General features: G+C 47.9%; 1 protein-coding gene across 2 annotated transcripts in view; it reads right to left on the bottom strand.

Annotated features, from left to right (window-relative positions):
- ALKBH7 (alkB homolog 7, RNA demethylase) overlaps window positions 1-27922 on the bottom strand; it is a 59276-nt gene that overhangs the window by 8752 nt on the left and 22602 nt on the right. The window contains exons 2-4 of one of the 2 annotated variants that reach the window (XR_014960475.1): window positions 24127-24300; window positions 14949-15251; window positions 13362-14685 (exon numbers count right to left, since the gene is read on the bottom strand). Coding sequence is in view for 1 of the 2 variants with exons in the window: in XM_085600447.1 (XP_085456573.1) it covers window positions 12657-12781; window positions 24127-24300 (299 nt within the window). In the remaining variant the exon portion in view is untranslated. Of the gene's footprint in view, window positions 1-12656; window positions 12782-13361; window positions 14686-14948; window positions 15252-24126; window positions 24301-27922 lie in introns of those variants that run through there. The other variant, XM_085600447.1, reaches the window with a different exon arrangement.

The raw sequence follows: 27922 nt of genomic DNA, 5'->3' as shown, positions 1-27922 counted from the left end.
TTTAGGTCTTTCTGTTCGGTGCACTTTGCTTAAGTGCAGTAGTTCTTGTTTTTTCGGTCCTGATGAAAGCCTAGATCTCTAAAAATTTCTTGATCGTTATAGGCTGAAACATGTTGACCCTTGGTTTTGGGTGTTAGTGCGTTCGGTTATTAGGCCAGTCCGCGCTACCACCTTGTTCTTAATATTGACACAGGGACACTCTCTATTAAAGTTGTGTTATGTTCCTGTAGTCAATTTTAATACACTTCTTTTACACTGCACTTTCATTTTTCACCCAACTTAGGGCATCTTCATCGATCTTTAGGAGATCACAGTCCATCAGCGTAGAATAAAAACATCCGCGAGCTCCTCCTGTAGGTTCACACACGGAGTAGCAGCTCCTCATCCAAACTAGGTTCGGGTGAGAGGATCCCATATGATGAAGCATGCCACCTCGGTGGGTGATGGGATTCCGTCCTCCTTTTGAGGACTTTTCTAGCTCGGCTTGAGTTTAGGTACATTCAGGTTTTTCTAGTCCTTCTGTTTTGTGTTTTTGTAGCTCTTTGACCTCTGGACTTCTGGTTTGTAAGCTTCTACCTGCTACCCCATGGACTCAGCTTTCACAAAAAAACTGCCCCTGAATGGTTAATACTGACTTTGAGATGCCTCTGCCTGAAATTGAAGTGCGGCTGGTAGTGCAGAAAGTTAAAAAAGAAACCATGGAATTATGAGTTTCTGCAGCAACGTTTTCCACATAATTATCAGTGTATTGCATTTGCTACATAATCTGAAGATTTCAACAACAAAAAAACTTGATTCTGGCTCAAACGGAACAAAAGTTACTTAAAGCGTGACAAAGTGTTCCGGAGCAGTGGACAGCCCTTTGCAAAGATTGACTGGTAATCTTGTGGTTGCTTACTGCTGTATTTGGGTGCTACACTGGTACTAATGAGGTGAAATATTTCCCCTGACAGTGTTACCGTGAGTTAAAATGACAAAATAATGAAGTAATGCTAACCACAAAATGTGGCGCATTGTGCCGCATAATTTACCTTTTCTTGCTGCATAATTTAGCCAAACCTGCCTTATAATGTTGTCCTCTTCTGCTGAATAATTCCAGTGGATCTGCTTAAAGCTTTATGGTGGCAAAGATCTATTTTTTTTAAGATGTAATGTAAAGGAGTGATCAGCTGGGATCTTGAGTAGTGGAGACAATTACAAAAATGTCTGCATTTGATACAGTTTGATTACTTATTACTAAAAAGTATGTTTTGTAAGAACTCGTTTTATCTCAATCACTGCATCATGTTGCCGCTGCCTGGCTTACAGTATGTAAATACTGTTTTAAAATAATGACTTACATATTCACAGTGCTTTCTGCCACAGGCTGGGACCTCATAGCACTATATACAGGGCCATTGGAAATAGCCGGCAGGAGAAGACCAAATTATGCAGCATGGTTGACTAAATTCTGCAGCAAGCAAAGGCAAATTACTGCACTATTTTTACACTTGTTAACATTGTCCTGGCCTTTATTGCCCCTCATAAGTACCACATTAACACCCACATATAGCAGTAAGCAACAGAAAGGTGACCAATCAACATTTAGAAAGGGCCTTCCACTGTGAGGTAACATGTGTTGCTGCATTTTTCAATCTGCAAATTATACAGCAGACGATGGATTGTGTGGCAAATGTGGGAAAACCATAACTATGCGCTGTGAGTGCACAGTGAGTGTGAAAGTGAAGGGTGAGAATGAGGAGTGAGTTGTCTGAATGCAGGGTGAATTCCCAGACACTTGAAGTTAATCAGCATGTTATTGACGGGACGTAGGGTTTCAGATACAAGTTAAATTATTGCTACTATAGAATTAAATCAGGGAATCGAGGGTGAAGGAAATAAATAATGTGCTGATCCTGCAACAAACTTCCAGTCTTATGATTAGGGTTGCCAGCTCATTATTTTGATGTTGCAGACGGTACAAAAATAAACAGTCACCTAAAGCCCTATTTTCAGCACTTATCTGTGCATACTTCGAAAAGCAAATATAAACCACTTTTAAATGTGTTCTAGGGCTGCCTGAATGTTTCATGACTGAAAATAAAAGGAACAGACAGAAAGTCAAATTACAAATGAATACATACTTTTTTATTTAAGACCCTATTAAGTGTCAAAGCAAGGTCTTTGCAGGCTCTTTAAACATACATGGCTGGCATTTTTTCTATTGGCAAGCCTTTTTTATATTCATTTTCATGAAATGCATTTTCACACTACAGCAGTATATGTAAAATACAAATGAAAGAAGGAGAGTCGGGGCCCAGGGGATACTGGAAAAAGAAAAAAAACAGTCTCCGTAACCAGTTTCCAAAGGTATGCAAATGGTCTTTAAAGACCTGTGAAAAATCGGGGCGTGCTGGAGTCTTAATAAGACTCCAGACAATGCCCAGCCGAGCCCCCAGCAGCACACCCACTGACCTCTGGCCCCACAGCACTCTGAGGGCTTCCGAGTAAATGAAGACAGCCTGGGAATGCAGCAAATAAACATCGCTGCACTTCCAGGCGTCTTCATTTAACATGTGGTTGCAGAGGCCTTCGCGCCCCCCTGGGAACCCATCCATACCCCCCAGGGGGGCGCGCCCCACAGTTTGAAGACCTGTGCCTTAAAGAATCGAGAAACAGGGGTTTTGAAAAGAGAAGGCTGATCAGGAAGCCGTACGAAAGCAGAAATAGCTGAAAGATATCCCTCAAGGGTACCCAGAGCAGAGCCCTGCTGGGCCAGGGAAAGAAGAAAGAGGAGAACCTCAGAAAGAGGGGCGGAAAGGGGATCCACAGCCTTTGCTGTGCACCACGCCACAAATTTGTTCCACCTGCAGGCGCATACCGATTTTGTGGAGGGACGCCTGGCTGCCAGAATAACATTACAGACTTCAGGTGGCAAGTCAAATGGCATCAACTGTCGCCGCTCAATCTCCACGCATGGAGGTGGAGGCTGGACAGGTTCGGATGAAGGACCGTCTCTGCGACAGAAGGTCCTCCTGTAGAGGAAGGCGGATCGGGGGAATCGATCGGTAGACTGAGTAGCTCGGGATACCAGTATCTTCGTGCCCAATCCGGAGCCACCAGGATGACTTGGGCCCTGTCGCGCCTGATCTTCTTCAGCACTCTGGGCAGAAGTGGTATAGGCGGAAAGGCGTACAACAGAGTGCAACTCCACTTTCGACGAAAAGCGTCTCAGAGCGAGTGCCGCCTTGGAAACTCCAACGCGCAGAACTGCTGACATTGCGCGTTCTCTTCGGTGGCGAATAGATCTAACCAAGGCTCTCCCCACTGCCAAAAGAGGCCTTGCGCCACGTCCGAGTAGAGACGCCATTCGTGATCCATCATGCACCGGCAGCTGAGTTCGTCTGCTCTGGCCTTCAGAGAGCCCGCCAGATGTTGAACGACCAGGGTGATGCCCTGATGTTCCAGACATGTCCAGAGGCGCAGAGCCTCCTGACAAAGGGTCCACAACCCCACCCCGCCCTTTTTGTTGCAGTACCACGGTGTTGTCCGTGAACACCTGCACTACACTTGCCCGGACAGAGGGAAGGAATGCCTTCAGTGCAAGTCGGATCGCCCTCAGCTCCAGAAGGTTGATATGGAGCCGAGACTCCGCTAGAGACCAGAGGCCTCTGATCTCCGCCTCTCCCATGTGGCCCCCCATGCCAGGAGGGACGCATCAGTCACTACTACATGCTCCGGTTGGGGTAGGGAGAGGGATCTGCCACTGACCCAATCGCGGTCCGTGAGCCACCACTGCAACTGTCTTGCAGTGCCCTCCGAGATCAAGATATGGTCGGACAGGTTGCCCCGATGCTGGGCCCACTGAAACTTCAGGTCCCACTGCAGAGCCCGCATCCGCCATCTGGCGTGATGCACCAACAGGATGCAGGAGGCCATCAGACCCAGAAGCCGCAGCACCAACCTGACCGAAACCCGGGATAGAGGCCGAAAGATGGGAAGAGCCTGAAGATCCCAGACCCGCTGTTCCGGAGGATAGGCCCGGAACTGCGCCGAGTCCAGAACCGCTCCGATAAAGAGGAGCTTCTGGGAGGGACTCAGATGCGACTTCGGCACATTGATGGAGAACCCCAGCAAATGCAGGAGATCCGCCGTAGTCTGGAGGTGGGAGACGACTGCCTGGGGCGAGCCTGCCTTCAACAACCAGTCGTCGAGATAGGGGAAGACTGGAACCCCTAATCTGCGCAGATGAGCTGCGACCACCGCCATCACTTTCGTGAACACCCGAGGGGCACTGGTGAGGCCGAAGGGGAGCAGGGCAAACTGAAAATGCTCTTGGCCCACCGTGAACCGCAGGTAACGCCGGTGGCCCGGCAGGACGGGGATGTGGAAATAAGCGTCCTGCAAGTCCAACGCTACCATCCAGTCTCCAGGGTCTAGGGCAGCCAGAACCGGAGCTAAGGTGAGCATCTTGAACTTCTCCTTCCGGAGGAAGGCGTTGACGCTCCTGAGGTCCAAGATAGGGCATAGGTCCCCTTTGCCCTGCTTGGGAACCAGAAAGTAGTGGGAATAACAACCACAACCTACTTCTGGACCAGGAAAGTGCTCGATGGCCCCCTTGGCCAAGAGGGCCGTAACTTCCTCCTGCAGAAGTAGCAAGTGATCCCCGAAATCCGGTGGCACGGCAGTGGCATGGCTGGAGGGATCGTCTCGAAGGGGAGGGAGTAGCCCCTTCGGACGATTTGCAGCACCCACCTGTCCGATGTGATGGTACGCCAGTGGAGCAGGTGATGGCGAACTCTGCCTCCCACTGGCATGGAATGGGCCTAAAAGCTCGGACTAGGAGGGCTTTGAGGCGGATGCTGCTGGGGTAGATGTGGACGGACCGGCTTGTTGTCCCTCCTCCGCCTCGGCGTAATCCACGTCCGCGACCGCGTTATCCGCGTTGAGGTTGATTCTGCGGCCTGTGGCTAGGCGGACGTGAGGGGGCGCTCCTTCCTTGGGCACGAAAGCGGCAAAAAGTGGAAGGACTTGGCCTTAGCCCTGGAGTCCTTAAAGCGCTCCAGCGCACTATCCGCTTTGTCGCCAAAAAGGCGACTGCCATCGAAGGGCATGTCCAGGAGGGTGCTCTGGACATCCCCAGAGAAACTTGTGGACCTCAGCCAGGCGTGGCGACGAATCGCCACCGTGGTCGCCATTGCCTTGCAAGTCCGTTGTGTCCAGTCCACATCAGATTGCATGCCGTGCCGCATCCCGCCCCTCGGCAAGAGCCTGGGCGAGGCGTGTCCGGGTCTCCCTCGGACACTGGATCAGCACGTCCTACACCGTATCCCATAGGGAGTGGGAGTAACGGTCCAAAAGGCACGCGGTGTTGATAGATCGCAACCCCAAACTAAGGGAGGAGAACAGCTTCTTCCCAAACTGTTGCAACCTTTTGGATTCCCGATCCGGGGGAGCGGACGGGAAGGAGGTCTGGGAGGTAGAGGCCTGGATAACCAAGCTCTCGGGCGTGGGGTGCAGCAACAGAAAACTGGGGTTGTCCGGTGCAGGGCGGTGGCACTGGTGCTGGGCCACGTTCCGGTGCACAGGAGGAACTGTGGAGGGCTTGGACCTGGTGCCCTTCAGAACGTCAATCAGTGCTTCATTGAACTGCAGCAGAGGCTCCGAGGAGCTTGCTGACGGTTGAAGCACTTCAGTGAGGAGATTAGTCCTCACGGCCACCGCAGGCAGCTCCAGCCCAAGGGCTTTGGCCGCCTTGCGCAGCACCACAGAAAATGTAGCACCTTCCTCCGAAGCCACGGTCGGAGGAGAGATGAAGCCAGTGTCTGGGGAGGTGTCAAGACCACTGGCATCCCCCAGTTCGTCTGCTCAGTCCTGAGTTAAACTGGCCCTCCTGGGCCAGAGGGTCCTCAGACCCCTCCCAGTCATCACCGTCACGGCCGGACAGGCCGCAGGGGGCACCGGGCATTTCCCTGGTGGGCTGGAGGGGTGGGGGCCAGTTTTGTGGCCGCAGGGGGGAGACTTTCTTACAGGGTGCCGGTTTTGCAGCAGCGCTGAAAAATCATCCCTCTGTAAGAAAAGCAGGAGCAGTGCTTAGCGGCTAACAACCCCCTCCCCTCACCTTACCCAGGCCGGTGGGGAAGCAACCTGCCAGGGATGGTTGCTGGTCTCAGTCCGGCCCTGGTCACCATCATCCGATTCCTGGTATACAGGTGGAAGGATTGGAGCCGGGCTGAAGATGAACCCGTCACCCATCTGCATCGGATGCGGCGCCGGGTGTCGCTGATGCTACGCCGGGTGGCGTCGCTCCGACGCCGGGCCCGGACCAAACCGGGGAATGGCGCCGTCTGGAATCCAGGCCTGGATCCCCTGGGGGCCTGCGGCGTCGGGACCGGAGTCGACGACAGCGCCGGGGCCGGAGCCGCCGGCTCGCTAGGCCTCCCAGTCGAGCCTGCGGGGCCCGAAGGCGCGCCAGCAGGCGTCGACGGCGGAGCCAGGTTCCTCATGGCCACGAGGAAGTCCCTGACCTCCGCCGGAGTCGCGTCAGACCCAGGGACCGGAGGGTATGGGGTCTGACTGGACTCCTGCGGCTCCGACAGAGCTGCGCGGGTGGTGCCACCCGAACCCTCAGCAGAGTCGCGCGACCGGCGAGGGGAGCCAGAAGAGCGATGTCGCCTCTTCGACTTCTTGCTATGCTTCGACTTACCGGATCGCGAAGACTTCGAACCCGACAAGCGGTGATGGCTGCGGCTCCACGACCGGTCCCTCGACCTCCTCCTCGACCGGGACCTTGAGCGGCGCGGAGCAGACTGTCGAAACTCGAGCAGCTTGCGGGACCGCTCCCGCCTAGCCTTCGAAGTCAAGGCCCGGCAGTCGAGGCACGACTCGGCATCGTGGTCTGCCCCAAGGCAATAGAGGCACAGGCGGTGGTGATCCGTGACCGACAAGCTTTGAAGCCAGGCATCCCTATCGGCACCAGAGTCGAGGTCGACGAAGAATGGAACCAAAAGAGTTCAAAAAAGTTTAGTCAAAAAATGACTAAAAGGGTATGCTCTTCCCGGATCGGCGCTTACTGGCGTGGAAAAAAGAAGAACTGAAGTCAGCGCGCGAGGGAGGCGTCTAAGTACTCAGACGACATCATACCGGCGATCACGACGCCGACGAAGGACGCGGAGCCACAGACGACGCCTAGCGACACGCAAGGGTATTGCGGACGAAAAATCTTTCCGGATCCAGCCTGACGTCTGGGGATATTCTGAGGTGAGGAATCTAACTAACGTGTTTCTTTCAGATATCAGACATCAACTCTCCGATCAAGACTCCCCTCCACTGACATGTCACATGATAAGTAGCTATGTTCATTCTCAACAGACCAGGCATAACTCCACTCTCACCCAACAATACGAAGAAGTCCTGGAAACTGAAATATGAGATGTTCAACAGAGGGAAGTGTGTATAAGCTGGGAAGAGGAGGGGTGAATGAGGCTCATAGATCTGGCTGCAATAAAGTGCATTTCAATGTCTGTGAGGGAAGGGGTGGCATCAGATGCACCTCTTCCATACACATAGCACACTGTGGAGGCAAAAAAACACAAGCTGGGCCAGCGTTTTAGTGAGCAGTTTAGAAACCAGATGTGAAGAAGGTGGTAGTAAAAGACTGGTCTCACAGATACAGATCTCGATTGGGGGAGATTTTAATGCGGTCCCTGATCCTGTGCGGGACACGTCGGACACCCTGCGACAGGGCAGGTTGGCTCTTTCTGTGAGCCTTACTGCCTGGGCAGATTCTATGGGCCTCTGTGATGAGCGGTGTTCCTGGAACCCCACGCAGCGGTCCTACACTCACTTGTCTGTACCTCATAAAACTGAATCCAGAATTGACCATCTGTGGCCGCCGGCTTATGACTTGCTGCGATTGCCCTGCATCTGGATTTTACCAAGAGGCATCTCCGATCATGCTGCCCTCCTGCTTCAGTGGGGTATCCCCAATAGCGCCCTCCACCCAATGTGGAGGTTTAATGCGTGGTACTGAACTGATCATAATTGCATAGCTTTTGTGGAGGAGGAACTTCATCTCATCTTCCAGAACAATACAGGCTCAGTAACCTCCACAGTTACATTATGGGTGATGAGTAAAGCTGCCTTATGCGGTCATATTAAGGGCTACATGAGGAGTGGGGAGGAGCAGCAGCAGCAGTAGGCACAGGTATCGGAGTTGGAGGCCCAGATCCTTGCTTTAGAGCGACGTACTGGCGGCGTGAGTTCGGGAGACGTACAGTGCCTTCTGGAGATGCTCAGATCTAGGCTGGAGGGCATCTACCCAACGGGTACATGCCTCGGGAGACACATCAGGCAAGCTGCTATATTGGCTGGTGACTAGAGGGGCTTCCAGCAGGGTGGTCCCAGCTATTAGAGACTCTTCCAGTGCCCTTCACGAGGAGCTGCTCGTGATAGCCCAAACATTTGCAACCTTTTACCAAGATCTGTATACGGCATGCCCAACCCCACTCAGTGAGCTTGTGCATCCCCCTCTTAGAGATGTGCCTCTGCCGTCTATCCCTTCCTCCTTGGCCCAAGAGCTGGACCTACTGCTATCAGCAGAAGAGATTAGACAAGCCATAACTGATATTCAGTCCCTGGGACCCGATGGGTTGCCCATCAAATTTCTTGTTATTGCGATATATTGACACCTCATCTGTTGGCCCTCTATATAGAGGCTTCATAGGGGGGCTAGTTTCCTTCAGACCTAGATACTGCCTGCCACCATTGTGGTCATACCCAAGGCAGGGCGACCGGTGGACATTTACTCCTCATATCACCTGATCTCCCTCATCAACGGCAACATTAAGCATTAAGATCTTTGCAAAGGTCTTGGCGATCATACAGATCTGGCCTACTTCATACACCGAGACCATTGCAGCTTCATGCTCGGTAGGAGCACTCATCACAGTATCCAAAGAGTGCAGCTGACCCTCTCTCAAGTCGTCCCGACTGAAGGGCTGTCTGGCCCTCTGTTTTAGTGATTTTCAAAAGGTGTTCGACACCGTCTCCTACTCTTTTCTTGAGGCTGTCCTCCACAGGGCAGGCTTCGGGTCCGCCTTTTGTAGACTAGTGGGGCTGCTATACTGAGCCCCTTCAGCGCAGGTTCAAGTAAATGGAATGCTCTTCACCACCCATCCCAATCCGCAGAGGGATGCGGCAGGGTTGTCCCATGTACCTGCTGCTTTTTTCCCTCTGCATAGAACCATTGGCAAGCCTGATTCGGTGTGACACGCAAGTTGGCGTGGCAATGGGGGTGGAGTGGAGGACCAGATCGCCCACTACACAAACGATGTCCTGCTTTTCCTCATTGAACTGCGGATGTAGGGTCTTAGATGTCTTGAGATCCTCCAACTTTAATCGGAGGCTTCTGGTCTGCGTGTGAACGCCAGTAAGTCCGTGCTGGTGGAGGTCGCAGGTGATGGTGCAGGATATTGGTGTCCTGATATTCTAATCAGAAGCAACTCCTTTATGTACTTAGGGATTCACATATTTAGCCTTCCAGACCTGGCATGGTCCATAAATGTCCGCCCTCTTGCCTCAATACTGGATCATGATTTACGCAAATGGTCCAGTCTACCGTTTAATCTGATGGGGCGAACTGCAGTCTTTAAGATGAGATGTCTCCCTCGGTATCTATAAGTCTTGGCGAATTACCCTCATCCTATTCCACGAGCGTGGTTTCGGTCCTTTACCTTGAAATTTACATCTTTTGTCTGGGCGGTTGGGCACCATTGTGTGGCCTTCACCTCGGCTCGCAAGATTTATATGGCTATTACCTTGCAGTGCACCTGGTCCTGGTGAACGAATGGTTTACTGGTGGCTGGGATGATCCAGCATATACACTTGAATTACATCTTTTGGGCTTTGATTGGCTCCGTGACCTACTTTTTGGTCATTCCTTACCATCTAGGACACCCTCCTGCTCCGAGTGTCACTGCTCTGTTGGAGAGCAGCCTTGCACCTTACCCACTGGACTCATCGCCTCACGGACATGATGCCACTGTGGCGCGGTACTTTGCTCAGACAGGTGATGGGTATGGAGGGCTTCTCCCACTGGGACCGCATAGGTATCACTTATCTAGGGAAGTTCGCAGAAATATTAGATGGTCTTTTAGGGAAAGCAGGACCAATATGGTCCGGCCCGCACACAATATTTTCACTATCTTCAGCTGCGCCATGCGCTGCAAGCCCACCTCCTGACATCCGAGCAGATTCCTGAATGCAGCCTCCTTGAGGCGAAACTCATAATGGGGCACCTGGGTAGAGGTGCAATCTCAGCAATTTATAATTTGCTAATAATTAATGCACAGGATATTTTCCTTCCACTCCAGCGTTGGTGGGAGGGCAGGGTAGATGAATGCCTGGCCCAAAGCAAACTAGAAATTTCCTCGCGGCTACGGATGTTCCAGATTATCTCCATGAGACATACCTATCCCCTCAGCAGTTTACAGCGGATGAGTAATACGCACAAAGCCATATGTCCGCGCTGCTCAGCTCCCACTACTGACTTCTACCATATGGTCTGGTCCTGTCCAGCTTTGACACCCTTTTGGAGTGCAGAGAGCCATTAGATTTCGAAGGTACTGGGTCACCGCATCCAGCTTGGGCCTCCAGAGGCACTTTTGGGTCTCCTGGAGGAAACTGGTGACTACCGCTCTGAACAGACTTTTATAGGGGGGGCCTCCTTGATTGCTAAACACGATTTTGAGCTTAACAGGAAACCTCCTATTCCACCCCCCCGCCACCCTGGTGGCATGGCAGAGAAGTGTCGACTGGTGTGCATGCCAAGAACAGCCAATTAATGAGGTTCGGGATGTCCCTGAAAACATGAGAAAATATGGGGATTGGTGGTGTACTTATTATGGGTTACCCATGTAAATTGTACAACTGTGGTATGTGCTTATAATTATTTGATGCTGTGGTTCAAAATGATTCCGATACCTACTTGTAAACCTCAGTGGATGAAGCTGTGTATTGTTAAACGTAATAAAACTTGGTAAGTAAAAAAAAAGAATGGCCCGGCGGGGTATGAACTCTTTCACCTTAGTAACACTTGCCCTAAAAGTGCACTCAGTCATTCTTACAGCCATAAACATGCTGTGCAGAGTTGAACTCTGACACACATACAAAGGTTTGCTACATTGTACAAAGTTGTGACTGTGAGGATAACGTCAAGCCATTCCTACAGTCTCAATCATCCCTCAACCCTGATGAACATCCTATAACAACAGAGAAAAGTAAAGTCCTTAAATTGTCTACTTGTGGAAGGCACAGAAATTCAAATATATAATTCTGAAGACCGCGATGCAGTGCTTTAAATAGGCCGGTACTCAGTGGCAGCTCCTCAGCAAAGGCAGAGGAGCACCGCCCCGCTGCTTTTAAGCAGTGTCACTAAAGGAAAAATAAACTTACAATAACTCTAAGTTAATATTATTTTATTTTTTACTTGTTGCGGCAGCTTTGCGGGTGAGACGGGGCGCTCTGCTCGCAGGGGAGGGGAGGAGTGGTTTGCACTCCCTAAAGGGCACGTGAATGTTTGACCGGCCGCTCTTTGCATGTTCTCCATGCAGGCTGCATGGAGAACTCCTCCACAGCACACTAAGTGGCATATGGCCGGTTTGGTGATGCCCTGTATGTTGCCCCGCAGCACCTTTCTGTGCCTCTTTATGCCCCCTTTGCCGAAACCTTTCCCTCCTTTGCTGCGTACGTTCATGGTCTTCTCTCACTCAGAACATAACTAAGAATGATACACATATGGGCTATCCTCTAATGGAGGATGTGGAGTTACAGTCTGTGCCACAGCCCAGGTCTTACCAGATTATGTACAGGTACACCGTCTTCCCACAGCCATGGTAAGATGAAGATGGGGGAGGTTAAGTGATGTACAGGGAGGTACTATGCCTGGTTCCTCACTAGACTATGTGCAGGTAGCCTGCTCTACAGCTCTACAGTTCAGCAATTACCAGAGCAGGTACAGGTACTTTCTCTCCCCTCAAAACCCTGCTGTTAAACGTAGAGTGGATGAGGAGGTGTGATGTACATAACAGGATTACGGTTGGCTCTTCACTGGAGGATGTGCAGGTACACTCTGCACAAAAATCGACCTCTTGCCAGAGTATGTAGAGGTAAACACTCTGCCCACATCGTTGACGTTAAACATGGAGTGGAGGTGAGGGAGGTCGGGTGATGTGCATAAGTGTCCACTTCTTCAACAGAGGATGAGGAGGTACACACTGCTGCACAGTCCATCTCTTGCCAGAGTACATAAAAGACACACTCACTGCCACAGCCATTGGCAGGTGGACTAAAGGAGGCAGATGGGAGAGCACAGGAGTGGTAATTTACACTAGGGTACTGTGCCTGGCTCTTCACTGGAATACAAGAAGTCTGTCATCTCTAGCCCCACTCTTACCAGTTCTTGTACCCACAGCCATAACCAGGAGAAAGGAAGATGTGGTGGAGGACTGATGTACAGGAGAGTATTACCCCTGGCACTTCAGTGGAGGATCTGCATGTAAAGTCTGGTCAACTCCACAGGTACAGGCTGTGAGAGAGATGATGCACAGGAGTGGACTATGCCCACCTCTTCACTGGAGGTTGTACTAGGTCAGCCTGTTTCACAGCCAGGCTCTTACCTGAGAATGTAGAGGGAGCGTCTCTCGAGCAAGAGGTCGGCCCAGTGGTCCTTGTTCTGCTCACTCACGAGTCGCATTATGCTGGAGGACAGAAGACTCAGCCCTGCAATGGTGCTCCCACAAAACTGGGGGGGGGGAGGGGGGGGGGGGGGGGGGAGAAGAAGGTCTGTAGTGAAAATGGGTCAACAACACTAACACATTCTCTACAACACAGCTCCATGAAACTGCATGGGTGGCTTAGGTGTAAATCAAGTCATTGAAAACTCAACAACAGAGGCCTACCATACAACACATAATTACCCATGCACACTAGTCACCTTGGGAGGCAATGGCTAACAGCAGTGGTGTTTCCACAAAACCCGATGGACAGGTAGGGGTGTGACTGACCCAACATCCATACCTTCCTTTTCTCCTTCGCAACACTTCAGAAAATAGCAAGTTTGACTGACAAAGGTGCTACTTCCATAAAACTGGGAAATGGAGGGGTTTTCCACATGGTCCACAAAATACTAACCCGACCCAAGCCCATTTATGGATAATTACAAGGGTAGAGCAGCAAAGTAACCATAGGTGTTACTAACTGACATCAAAGAGTCCCACACAATTAAGGCATAAAGCATAAATCCTACATTCATAAATAGAAATGTCTTTTTGCACATGAGACAACACAGCCACTTTTTCTCATAGAAACGGAAACGTTTAGTGTCCTTATTTCTTCTTCTTTTTATTTGTATGTCTTCATATCATTATACAAAAAACACAATATATCCAAGACACAGCCTACGCTTTTCGTCCCAACCTCACGGGACTTCTTCAGGGCTGTTAAAAGATACACATAAAACATAAATTTAGAAAAATAGTCACACAAGATACATCTAACACAAACAAGATCACAACATAGCAAATTGTCATTTACATTAAAAACATAAAACAAAGGTGAGTATAATCAACAATTAATGTCCTACAATTGTTTCTCAATGGACAGAAATGAGACACATGTAACTTCCAAATAATTAATTACACACAAGTACAATTCAAGAGTACAAGAGAGGTGAGTATAATCAGCAAATCATGTCCTACAATTGATCCCTAGTGGACAGAAGTGAGACTCGTGCAATTTCGAAATAATTTATTACACATGTCCCAGTAACATAGTTGTTATATCACTCAGGATACAAGATACTCTGCATATTACCGTTACTAGTTGTATTCATGGTCTTCCCTCACGTTGATTCGTGGAAATTATGATTACTATACCAAACATCCAAAATAGGACTCATTCCTGCCCCACGTGGCCCTAACTAATACATTTGGATAGGACCTCCCATGTAGACAGTTACTCATTCAATATTGTCCTTTAATATGAACTGCTGTCTCAATTAGAAAAGAAGTCATAGTGGAAATAAACTTACTGGTATGCCCATATATTCAAAGTTCTAATGAAATACTACATAATATTTCATCATAAGTGCACCTTACTCAAAAAAACTCTATATAAACAACACAGAGAATTTACCAGAAGGTAAATCTTGGATAATCCAAGTCCCCAAAGTAAAAAAGCGTCAATCCCTCCAAATCTTATCTAATCCATATGCTGTATGTTGGGATATCAAAAGAAGGAGGTACATGAATAGATCGTCCCAACGTGTTCAAGGTATATAAATTCTACTAAGCGCTAAATGACCACCAAGACTGCTCTTATTAAAAGGCACATAATCCATGACAACGAGTTTTGTCAGCAGCCACTGCGCGTTCCCACAGCGCATTCAAAGCATGTTCAAGTCTGGTTACACAATTCATTAACTTCCGGTTTGTTTAATCAACCTTCGCCGCAACTTAAAAGGAAATGCAACTGTGTCAGTAGCAGAAGGGACCACTCTGAAAAATGTGTTTTTGTTATGCTTCGGGGTACTTTATTGAGTCCCAAGTAACTAAGCAGGGATTTAACTCTTTCAATGAGGTAGTCCGATGGCATCTTCTTCAGGGAATTGGCGTCTCATCCTTGGCGCTCGTCCTCCTCGGTTTCCATCTTAGGACAAATAAACAAAAGAAAGGAACCGATATTAGTGCTGGGTTTAACCAAGCTACGGGAACAAGAAGTGAGGGGCATGCACCAGAGTATAAGGGAGTGTGCAGGAAGAGGGGGGGGGGACCAACACCAGGAAAGAGAGGCGAGAGTCAGAGTGCGGGGCCTCACAGAACAGCTCAGCCTACCCTCGCACGATTCCCGACCTCAATGGTGGACCCAAGCTTCCCCTCCCCACTCCCGAATCCTCTAATCCTGGCACGCACCTGTTGTAGCCATGTCCTTCCAGGGCCGTGGCTGGGCGCAGCGTCCTCCGGTTGTTCTGTTGTGCTCCCGGGCTCCTTGCTCTCAACTCATCTCGCTTCTTCGGTCGTCTGGGCTTCCTCAGCTTCCTCCTTCCGGTCGATGACACACCTCTCGCTGGCCTCTCCAGCCTTATCCTGGCAGAGGCTGTAGTCATCCATCCTCTTGGGGGCGTGGCTTTCTTCGTCAACAGAAAACTTAAAGGGCCAGTCCGGGGAGGCGTAATGGGGAACCTGGTCTCCCAGATTGCAGTCTGCATCCGGCAACTGGAAGGGAGAGAGAGAGCCGGTTTGTTGTGGGGGTGAGTCAGGACTCACATCGGGGCCCGAGGCCAGTGGGTTCCGACAAACTGGTTATCCTTTCAAAGAGCCAGATCCCACAGTTCTTTAAAACAACAAAACGTGTGCTAGCAAGGCGCGCTCATCGTTCTCCACGGAGTGATTTGAATGTTACTCATATTCGTATTTGTGTTTCTCTCTGTTTCTCCGACACATCCCACCCCCAGTGTCTTCCCGCTCGGGGATGAATGGAAACAGGGACAGGAAATTAGCATTGGAATTTAGAGTACATTTTCGATGTCGTACTTCAAAGGCAAAAGGTTGTAAGGATAGGAACCAACGTATCACCCGTGGATTGTTCCCTTTGTTTCTGCTCATCCACACAAGTGGAGCGTGGTTGGTATAAAGTGTAAACCTGTTTCCCTCCAAATAATACCTTAACTTCTCGATGGCCCATTTGACAGCTAGACACTCCCTCGAGGACAGGATAGTTCTGTTCCCGAGGGAAGAGCTTCTGGCTGACAAACAGGACGGGGCGTTCCAGCCCATCCTCAAGAGAGTTGGGAGAGAACCGCTCCAATACCAACGTCGGAGGCATCGGTCTGTAGTATGAAAGGGCGTGTGTGGTCTGGTGAAATGAGAACCGGACTCTGGGTTATGGCGTCTTTCAGTTTCTGGAATGCTGCTTTGATAGATGGAGGAGGGTTTATCAGGTTGTGTTTGGGGGTCCCCTTTTTTAACAGATCTGTGAGAGGGGCAGCTAGGTCGGAGTACCGTGGGATGAATCTCCTGTAGTATCCCAACAGACCCAAAAAGGCCCCAACTTCTTTTTTTTGTGGTAGGGAGAGGGGCTTCAGTGATAGCCTAGATTTTCTCTCTCTGGGGTTCGATGCACCCGTTTCCCAGTAAATACATCAGATATTTCACCTTGGAGAATCCCATGCGAGGCTTTTTGGCGTTGACGTGGAGCCCCGCCCTCTAACTCTCGGAATATCAGATGACAATGTTCTAGGTGCTTCTCTCAAGTTAGGCTGAAGATGATGATGTCATCAAGATAGGCTGAGGAGTATGCATGATGCGAAGACAGGACCCTATTTATAAGCCTCTGGAAAGTGGCGGGGGTCCCATGAAGACCAAAGGGCAATACCGTAAATTCAAAGAGACCGTCTGGAGTGGTAAAGGCGGTTTTCTTTTGGTTGGTTTTGCGCAAGGGAACCTGCCAGTACACCTTGGTCAGGTCTATGGTGGAAATGTACTTGGCGTCCCCCAACCTTTCTATGAGCTTGTCAACGCGGGGTAGGCATCCAGTCTGGAGATGGAATTTATGTGACGGAAATCTATACAGAATCTGATACTACCATCCGGCTTGGGAACTAGCACTATGGGCGAAGACCAACCGCTCAGAGGGGCGTATTACTCCCATCTTCAACAAGATTTTGATTTCCGCCGATATTGCCTTCCTTCGGGTGGCCGGTATCCTGTAATGTCGTAAGCGTACCACCTTACCGGGAGGGGTTTCGATACAGTGTTCCACTAGAGAGGTTTTCCCCGGGAGGTCAGAAAAAAGGGGTGCATATTCCTCTAGTGTGTCTAATAGGGACTCCCGCTGTTCCTCCGGCAAATGCTCATTAACTACAAGGTGCTCTAGCGTGCAGGCTTCTACATTTGGAATAAGGGCAAGCTGGTTGGTGGTGGGCGGAGGGCCTAGCTTTTTTGGGGGGAGATTAATGTGGAACGTCTGCAACTGGTTGGGACTCATTTGGATTCGGTAGGTGGTGTTACCGATATTTTCCACAACTTTGTAGGGCCCCTTCCATTCAGTTTTGACTTTGGCTAACAAGCTGGGTAGGAGTACTAGGGCCCAGTCACCTACTTGCAGGGTTCTCCACTTTTTCCCCTTATCGTAGTGTTGTTTTTGCTGTTTCTGGCTGTTCTCAAGGTTGGCATGTGCCACTTCCCACAGCTTCCCCAACCTGGACTTATGATGCTGGGTATATTCGAGAAGCTCGGTGGTACTATTGGACTCCTTCTCCCAGGCTTCTTTGGTCATTTCCGACAGTGTCCGGGGTTGCCTGCCGTATAGCATCTCGAAGGATGAACAGCCAAGGCTACTCTGGACCTGTCCCCTTATGACAGACAAGGCGGGGGTAGGAGCCGGTCCCAGTGTCTCCCTTCATCCGTCAGCATCTTTTTCAAGGTAAGTTTCAGCGTCCCGTTGCATCTCTCCACCAGGCCATCGGTCTGCGGATGATAGACGGAGGTTTTTGTGTGTCTCACATCCAACATCCGGCAGACCTCCAACATGAGCTTAGATACAAAGGGGGTACCCTGGTCCGTAAGGATCTGTTGGGGAAATCCCACCCCGGAGAAGTATTCAAGGAGCTTATCTGTGATGTTAGCGGTGGTGGGTGCTTTTAAAAGAAAAACCTCCAGAAATCGGGTGCAGTAATCGACAAGTACGAGGACGTACTGGAACCCCCTTGTGGAACGGGTTAAGGGGCCAATGAGGTCCATACCGATTCTCTCAAAGGGTTACCCTACTATTGGTAATGGCTGTAGAGGTACCGCTGGGGGTTTGTAAGGGTTTTTCTTTTGGCATAAATAATTCACTCCTGACAGCACTTCTTGATCTGGGCACAGATACCGGGCCAGTAGAAATACCGCAGGAGGTTTGGGTCGTTTTCTGCACCCCTACGTGTCCGGCCAGCAGATGGGACTGGGCATAAAACAATATCTGATAGCGGAAATCCTGAGGCACCAATAACTGTGGCTCCTTGACTAGCTGGAAGGAGGGATATACAGGGGTCGGAGTGGTGAGTGGTGTGCGGGCCTGTTGCCAAGCCCCCGCTAGGGTAGAATCATTGGTTTGTGCCAACCTGAAATCCCTATCGTTCTTCCAGGGTTCCTGTGTGAGTAGGGCCTGTGAGACACTCTTTTTGGCATCGGTAGCCTTGACTTGTTCCTCCCGTACCTTGCCTAGAAATAGGGATATAAATTTGGGGTTATCTGTACCGAGGATTAGCCTCTCAGGGAGGTTAAAAAGAACACCGACTGTTACTATTGACAGGGACCCCCTTAGGCACTTGAGAGGAACTCGGGCTGTAGGATATGCTTTGATGTCCCCATGGACGCATCGTATATGAACTTGTCCCCCCGGGAGATATTGTTCGGGTCCGACTAGTTCACTTCTGATCACGGATTGCCTGCAGTCAGAATCAAGGAGAGCAGGGACGGCGTCCCCGTTAAGCTGTAGATTTACGTAAAAACATGCTCCCATTTCCTCAGTGTACAGCCGGTTCCTCGGGACACAACTTACATCCATTGGTTCCTCCGTCCTTTTTCTGGGGAAGGCCCGGGCTATATGGCCCCAGTCGCCACATTCGAAACATTGCGGCCCCCTTGAAGTCGGTGTATCAGGTTTTGGCATCCTTGCTCTCTCTGGTTCCTTTATGGGACGTAGGGGTTTTCTCGGGGTTGGTATGCTTTGTGGGGGGTTTTCTGGTTCCCAAAAGGATCCACAGGGTTGGGCACGGGAAAAGGACGCAGCCATATCCACTGCTTGTTCGGGTGTCAGGTTCGCATGTTGCCTGAGCCAACGTTGTGTGGGGTAAGGGAGAGCTTAAATAAACTGCTCGAGATAAATGGAGTTCATGATCTCTTCCTTACTCCGATCCATGGGTTTCAGCCATTTGGTCTAGGATGACCGCTTTTACTCCTTCATAGGGTGTCACGACTCCCGAATTGGCAACTTGGTAGTCCGCCTGGGCTTCGCCTGTCAGCAGAGGAGCAAGGAGGAAAGGCCACTTGGCTACAGGCCACCCTGACGCTCTTGCGGCTCTCTCAAAATTCAATAGAAAAGCATCCGGGTCCTCCCCAGGTATATACTTCTGTAAGGATACTGTGGGGGCGGAGGGGAAACACCTGCTGAGCTTGTGTCCACTACCGCCCTGGGCCGGTTCCTCACCCGCTTTCTGTAAGGCATCCAACTGGCCTTTCATCATGTCCTTCAACATGTCTCTGTCTGCCTGGGCCGAGGACATTTGTCTTTCCACAGCCCACTCGAGTTTTTTCTGGCGCTCCACAATATGCTGGATCAGGGCCTCTATTTTGGGCACACAATGGTCTTCTTATGCCCGCATTCTTCACCACGACACTGCCCCCTAAACAGAAATGTTTCTTTACATGTAAGACTTGCAGCATGTGCCATTTGGGCATAAATAATACGACGAGGTTCAGATTTAATATAATGTGTGAATATAGAATTAATAGTTTTATCATTTGTCGCACATCCTTTGTTGTTTATGCCATCATCTGTGCATGTGGAAAAGTATACATAGGCAGCACCACGAGGGAACTAAGGTTCAGAATTGCAGAGCATTTGAGATCAATCAAGAATAGGGAAGCCTCGTACCCGTTCTCAACACATACGTGTGATAGGGATAAGGACTCGCCTTTTGGATTCCATGGGAAAGATGTTGTTAAGATGAACACAAGAGGCGGTGATAGGGAGCTTTTATTTAGACAGAGGGAATCCAAGTGGATTTCACGTTCACACACTTTGGAGTCAGGTCTTAATGCAGAGCATGAGTTTCACCATCTTATAGTCTATCTTTCTCCCTTGTTTTTAGCACGGGTATAGTAAAATTTCTATAGTTATCTCTTGAAGGAATGCAAGCTGACTTAGATACTCTGTCTGTTATATGCAGGTTGGCATTTTTTCTAGCATCTTTTTAGGAACTCTGGCTCTTCCCGCTCGAGTTTAGAGTTGTTCTTAATTGAATTGTTGCTAAATTAAGGAATATGGCTTTTACTTTCATGCTATAGAGTACTTGACCCGTCTTTTGGAGTGAGCCTACAATACATGTTTATGTGCTATAATTCTAAGGAAGTGCTCACAGAGATATTTGTTGGTTTTATGTTATAGTGGTTTCCACAGAATCAATTGATTATGTAGGTTCATACCCTTGGGGAAGTGACAATTGTTCGTTGACATTGGTGATGTCAATTGATAAGCGGGTAGTTGTTTAGATTATGGTAACTTCAAGAGCATTACTAGCCCAATACAGGTACGCATTACAAGATGGCCGAACCCTTTACAGGGCGACAGTCTGTTGTTCATGCTCACTGAAACCTTTCTTAGCGTTTTATTATAGTGGTTTCCACTAAATCAAGTGAGGATTTAGGTTCATACCCCTGGTGCAGTGACGATTGTGGGTTGATATACTCATCGGTAATTGGGTGCTTTTTAAAATTATGGTAACTTTGAGAGTATCACTAATACAATACTGGGAACGTGTCATAAGATGGCAGACACCTTTACAGGGTGGCAGTCTGTTGTTTATGTCCCCGGCAAGCATGATTGTTGGCTATCTGGTAACCTGACTTGCCTGACTTGGGATGGCCGTCTTCTTGTCTGTCATAGACCATCAATACGGTTGATGGTAATAAAAGGCATTTTTAGACAATAGTAACTTGCTCTCATGTATATATCAGTTAAGAGTATTAACAGATTTGCATATGTTAAGACTTTAATTACCTTTTTTGAGAAGAGTTTGTTTGTATAGGCACACACTACAAGATGGCTGATACTCTCAGTGTGATATTGGTCCTTTCTTTGTGTTGACAGAAGGTATCGCGAACCAAACAGTCAGTTTGCTTGGTGGGAAATTTAAAGACTTCAGAAATGTTCAATCTATTTCAAGATCGTGGAATTGGATGGCCTTTCCTGCTCCGACCAGGTGAGATGCTGTTAACGAGAGGGAAACTCAGCGATGGGTTCGGTATCGGGTTATTTAGGGTCACGTGGTTCCGTTTCTGGCGCTTCTGAAAAGACACACATTTGTGCTTCTTTTTGTTTCATTTAAAGCTAATGTCTGAAGCCTGTTTTGGTGTCGCTCTTGCTTTTGGGAACCACTGAAGTAGAGATTCACTGAAAGCTTTAGAAATTAGGTGCATTGATGTAATGTTGACAACGGTTTTGGGAACTGGTGGTAAATGACATCTGTCTGTCTTCTGGCACTTTTCAGGGAATACTAGACGCCTTAATAGGTGTTCTTCTTGCCGTTGGGGGTCCCTAAACTTGAAAACAGAAAGAGAGAAACACCAAGACGAATATAAGAGAAACATTCAAATCACTCCGTGGAGAACGGGGAACGCACCTTGCCAGCACACGTTTTGTTGTTTTAAAGAACTATGGGATCTGGCTCTTTGAAAGGATAACCAGTTGCATTTCCTTTTAATTTGCAGGTTGCGGGGAAGGTTGATTAAACAAACCGGAAGTTAATGAATTGTGTAACCAGACTTGAGCATGCTTTGAATGCGCTATGGGAACACGCAGTGGCTGCTGACAAAATTTGTTGTCATGGATTATGTGCCTTTTGGTAAGGGCAGTCTTGGTGGTCATTTAGCACTTAGTAGAATTTATATACCTTGAACACATTGGGACGATCTATTCATGTACCTTTTTCTTCTTTTGTTATTCCAACCTTAAGCATATGGATTAGAAAGCTTTGAGGGATTGACGCTTTTTTTGCTTTGGGGACTTGGATTATCCAAGATTTAACTTTTGGTAAGTTCTCGGTGTTGTTTAGATGGAGTTTTTTTGAGTGAGTTGCACTTATGGTGAAATATTATGTAGTATTTCATTAGAACTTTGAATATATGGGCATACCAATAAGTTTAATTCCACTACAACTTCGTTTCTAATTGAGGCAGCACTTCATATTAAAGGACAATGTTGAACGAGTAACTGTCTACATGGGAGGTCCTGTCCCAATTTAATAGATCGGGCCACGCGGGGCAGGAATAAGTCCTAGTTTGGATGTTTGGTATAGTAATCATAATTTCCACGAATTAACGTGAGGGAAAACAATGAATACAACCAGTAACAATAATATGCAGAGTATCTTGTATACTGAGTGATGTAACAACTATGTTACTGGGACATTGTATTCATGTGTAATGAATTATTTCAAAATTGCATAAATCTCACTTCTGTCCATTAGGGATCAATTGTAGGACACAATTTGCTGATTATACTCCCCTTTCTTGTACTCTTGAACTGTACTTGTGTGTAATTAATTATTTGGAAGTTGCATGTGTCTCATTTCTGTCCATTAGGAATCAATTGTAGGACAAGAATTGTTGATTATACTCACCTTTGTTTTAAGTTTTTAATGTAAATGACAATTTGTTCTGTTGTGATCTTGTTTGTGTTAGATGTATCTTGACAGGCTATTTTTCTAAATTCATGTTTTATGTGTATCTTTTAACAGCCCTGAAGAAGTCCTGTGAGGTTGGGACGAAACGCGTAGGCTGTGTCTTGGATATATTGTGTTTTTGTATAATGATATGAAGACATACAAATATAAAAAAAAGACAATATAAGCACACTAAAAGTTTCCGTTTCTATGAGAAAAAGTGGCTGTGTTGTCTCATGTGCAAAAATAAATTTCTATTTATGAATGTAGGATATATGCTTTATGCCTCAATTGTGTGGTTGACCCGAAGAGTGAGCACTTTTTAAGAAGTTGGACAAATAGAGTGCGGCGATTACAGGCCACAACTGTCTTTTCTGCTGCTTTGTATTCCAAGCCCATTTATATCAAGGACAACACAAAGCCTTGCTACAAGCCGAAACAGCAACAACTTTGCTACATACCACTTCCTGCTAAATACAGGTCCAGCATTAGAACAACTTATCCAGCAACATGAGGGAGACTTAGTGGCAGAGAAAAAAAGAAAGCAGAGTCCTTGGATTGTAAAAGTCAGCCTTAGTGCTGCAAACTGTAGTTCCGATAGAGGTACTTGGAGACAAAGGGACATGGGGTGAGCCTCATGACTACAAAGCAAAGAAAGAAAGCCAGAGAGATAGAATATGGCTGCAGAAATTCCAGAATTAATTTAATTCTGTCTCTTTCCTAATCCCTTACTCCTATAATAATACCTGTAGAGTATCTCTCCTGACTTTACAGCAATGTGTGCAATGAAAGGAAGTGTTCACAACACCTAGACTCCACTCAATTTGAAATTAAAAAGGAAATAATTACTTTTTTTAAATATAACCCTCACACATTCGATCAGTCATGCTTCATCAAGGTTAGGGTGGGCTTAACTGTGTTTCAGGGAGCTGTTAGGAGAAAAAGGAGACTACGGGCATAAATATCAGATAAAAATCCCTCATCCACTCCAAGGTATTCCTTTATTAGTGGTGCGGATGGGGACAGTTAAAAAAAACATGAGTTTCTAAACATGCAAATAGCTGCACAACTGGGGGAGTGTTCCACCACAGAATCCATCCGGATGAAAGCCCTGGACCTTTTTAGGCCTGATAGAGTAGGGCTGAAAAATGTTGATTGAGTAAGGGTCATAGGACAATTGAATCCTACAGTCACCATCCATATTTAATTTTTAAATGTCCCCACCCGCTCCGCTAATAAAGAGATACCTTGGAGAGGATGAGGGATTTTTATCTAGTATTTATGCCCCCTGGTCTCCCTTTTCTCCTAAGAGCTCCCCAAAACACAGTTGAGCCCACCCAGACCTTTAGGAGTCAGGGTGAACCCGATGATGAAGCATAACGCTAAAAGAGTGTGTGAGGGCTATATATATATATTTAAAAAAAAGGAATTCTTTCCTTTCCCACTTCAGGTTGAGTGGAGTTTAGGTGTGGCGAGCACTTTCTCTCTTTGCACCCAATGTTGTAAAGTTAGGAGGGATACTCTATAGGTATTGTTAGTTTAACTACGGGAGGAGTATACCCTCTCTCCTTTCTTAGGTTGAAAAGGACCGCCCCACCCTCTAGGGCAGGCAAATAGTCTCTTTTCAGACCCTTACTAATATAGCTACTCTCTTTACCAGATACCTTTACGCTGTCGATGTGTGGTTTGATGTAACCATCTGCCTTCAGGTCCAGGACATGCACCAAGGACAGCTGTGGGACATCTGATGAGAAAGCCACATCGCGCACTCGCTGCAAGATCTGTGTGTTCTGCTCCGTCCAATGGGCTTTCTCAATTTCCCGGAAGCCGTGGATCGCCTGAGAAGAGAAAAGAGTTTTGGAAATCCTTGCAAAGGTAAAATAATTTGGGCAATTAAATAACAACACATCTCACGAAAGGCCGGCAGCCCGCCTCTATATGAGTTCAGGATTAGATGAGATATTAGCGTTTAGGTTCTCCATTAAAGGCCCTGAATGGCTCACTCAGGACTCAGAATTAGCAGAAGTAAACATGCCCCTGCCTCAGACATTATAGAGCACGCACAGGCATCCCCACTTCTGCCGACCAGTCACTCTAAAGGCAATGGCAAAACTGCCTATAACATGTTTTAAGAGGAATATTTGCTGCAAGGCCAGTGAGGCATGGCTAATGACTGACAGGAGGGACGTATGCACACTTTAAAATGAAAAATGTCAGTACTTAACCTTCTAACTTCTGTGGACCCACACTGAAGCATTACTGGAATCCGGAGACCCCCACTGAGTCATTATTAGATGCTCGGGAACTCTGGCATAAGCAATTTCTGATTTGAACCTCAGAACAATACAGAAAAATACAAAAACAAGTATACACCAAACAAATGTTCAAATATTGAAATATTGTATTTAATTCACAATCGAATTTAGAAAAGGTTTTCCCATTTTCAATTTTGCTTCTATTTTTTAAAATTAATTTTAGTATTATTACATTTGTAAAAAGTCGAAGACCCAAATGGATCCTCGAACCACAAGTTAAGAACTACTGCCCTAGCACATGAAAACCACGCCTAGAATCAGGCCAAAAGGAAATGGAGAAATAACCAGCAAAGAGGACCTCAGACTGGTCACAGTTTTAGTTTCTCTATTATACCTTACAATGTTTTAAATTCATTGCAAAATTTTAGTTTAGACACTGGGTTACAGATATTCTGCAAATCGCTATAATCCACTCAAATTCAATAAAACTGCTGTTTTGGATTTGTATTTTAAGCCACGTTGGTGACCAGTATAAAAATAAACTTGCACTTGCCTTACACATAGATGATAAAAACATTACTCTATGTAGGGCAAAGCTACGTATGAAATATTTTTAGGGAACAAAAGTGTTCATATTTAATTTGCTAGGACATTTTGAAGGTGTGTGGTAGGCACTGGAAGCAATGGATCAAAGAATAAAAGCAGGCCAACTGTAATGCTTTGAAGATCACCGGTTATTGGGTTTTAAACGAGAGGTATTAAGAGGAGAGACCTCGTGTATGGCGAAAAAAAAAAACGTGCAGCACACAGTGGGACAACAAACAGACTTGATCCTGTAAACTAATAGGTAATGCCAAGCTATTTTCATTTGTCTAGAAGCCGGGTTTCAAGGGACAAAAGGACGGGAAATGCATTGGTGAAAAAGCTTGCATAGATCCAGGGGCTGGTTACAAGCAGGCTTGACACTCCTACATTTTCCTTAGAGTGAACCGTGATGTTAGTAGAACAGAGAAGTGTGCAATATTCCCCACATACCAGGGCAAAACACTTTTTTATATTTTATTAATGACTCCTGTCACGCATTCTCATGCCCAATATTACATTACAGAACAACTTCAGAGGTAGGGCCTCTTACCCAGGGTTGACATATAGATGTTCTATGAAAAGGGCTTCATGGGAAGCGAATGTGTCTAGCGGAAATTATATCACTCATAACTCGCATGGCCTGGTCTTACTGTACCCCTGGGCCCTATCTGAGTAACCGCAGGGCCCAGTGCCTCCGGATCCTAACTCAAATGTCCGATTTGTGCCTTCCTCCTCTGAAAATACAAGCTGACCACCCCTGTCCATCCATTCACCCAACCTTAGTGCCCTTCCGCTCACATTTCCCTTCCAAGTGCCCCTCAGCACTCATCGGGTCCACGGTTTCCTGCTCTGATCCATCAAGGAGCTGCTCTCCAACCCATCTTTCGTACTCAACTGGTACCAACTGCCTATGGATCCCTACTCTGTCCCACTCACTGGGTCCCTGTGCCCTCATTCATCTGCTCCCAATGCCACTTTGAAGTAGCCTCCCTTTTCGCCTACATGGTTCCACTGCCCACTTGCTACCCCATCACTCAACTGGTCCCAGTATCACCCTGGTGGAATACCCTCACTGGTCACAGATCCCACCACTCACTTGATCAGTGCAGGTAACTGGTAGACCTTGCTCATTCACCTGGTACCACCAATGTCCCACCCTCTATTTAGACCATCACACCCGGTCTCAGTACACCCCTTCTTCACCCCTCCACCACCTACAACTAGTACCCTCCTAGTTGCCCACGCTCAGTATCCCATTGACTCCTCTATCACTTGGTCCTGTGCCAGCACTCCTTCAGTTGTCGCCAGCGCCTCCTGGTAGCAACCGTTAGCGCATATGATCCCAGTGCTCCTCACGTGGCTCTAGTGCCCCACATCCTCCTGGTCTCACTGGATGCTCACCCCCCCCCCCCCCCCAATCATCTGGTCCCAGTGTCCCTCTTACTTTCCGTATCCTAATACACTCCACCTCTCTCACCTGGATCAAGCACCCCACACCAACAAACCCCATGTAATGAGTGGGACCTCAGAGAGTCCTGGTTTTTCAGCCATCATCACTACTACACAAACTGGTGATTCTTACATCACATTTCTTATTATGTTATTTGGGATTGCTATAGTACACGCCTGCTATAGGTCAGGTTTCAAAGCACCATGGGCTGCCTAAGATGTGAGAGGGTTGCACAGCATTAGAAGATCTAATTGTGTATCAAAGCAATGTTTGTGATTGGGTTTGTGAAAGAGGAGCGAGGGCTGCTATTTGGGTTGAAAACTGGTAGAAGGTGTGGAACAGACATGATAGTTGAATAAAGACTGGTCGCACAGTGCAGAAAGTTGATAGGTGTTTGATGTGGAAGGGTGAGGTTGTTTACGTGGAGGGCTATATGGCGTTTGGTAGATATTTAGGATCTAGTGAGTAATATCACTACTGTGAGGTTGAGGAGAGGGCAAGTTTGATTTGGCTCTTTGAGGGCGTTTCAGTGACACTCTAGAAGTTGACCGTTTATACTTGTCCCGAAAGCTCACAGTACAGTTCAGTGCAATAGCACAGCAAGGGTGACATAGGTCCAAAGGCCCACAATGAAAAAGAGCCTCCCCTGCACCATGTTTGGGGATTAAAACGACAACCATAAATGGACTGCAGTGTGCCACTTTTAACTCCGACCACCAGTGCCATTTCACATGCTGCACTAATGATGGCTACACCCGTTTCACTTCGGCTTCATCCTGGGGCTTCGTTTGTGTACCTGCTGTGGAGCATGGACCAAGCACAGCTCCCTGCCTTTGGCCAGTGTTCTTTCGCTGGCCACAGGCCTCTGCAGTACTCTTATTTTTTATTTTTATTTTTTAACAAGCACTCTTATACAGTGCAAGTCGCTGCAGTCCCTCTCCTTCCCCTGCTCTCCTCCTGCTGTTAATGCTCCCTCCCTCATGTTTCTTCCCCCAACCTCCTCCCACTAATGTTGTTTCTTTCGCCCTCACCCATTCCGCTGTCCATCGTTCAACAACCTCTGCAACCCTGTTACTGTCCAATCCCCCCGCCCTTCTTCTGCTGTTCGGTTAACCACACCCTGCGCTTCTCCCGCTGTCCCACCTCCTCGCTATCCTCTCACTGTCTGCA

Source organism: Triturus cristatus, chromosome 4_2 (genome assembly GCF_964204655.1).
Source record: "Triturus cristatus chromosome 4_2, aTriCri1.1, whole genome shotgun sequence".
NCBI classification, from domain to species: Eukaryota; Metazoa; Chordata; class Amphibia; order Caudata; family Salamandridae; genus Triturus; species Triturus cristatus.
This window is presented reverse-complemented; position numbering and strand designations above follow the sequence as displayed.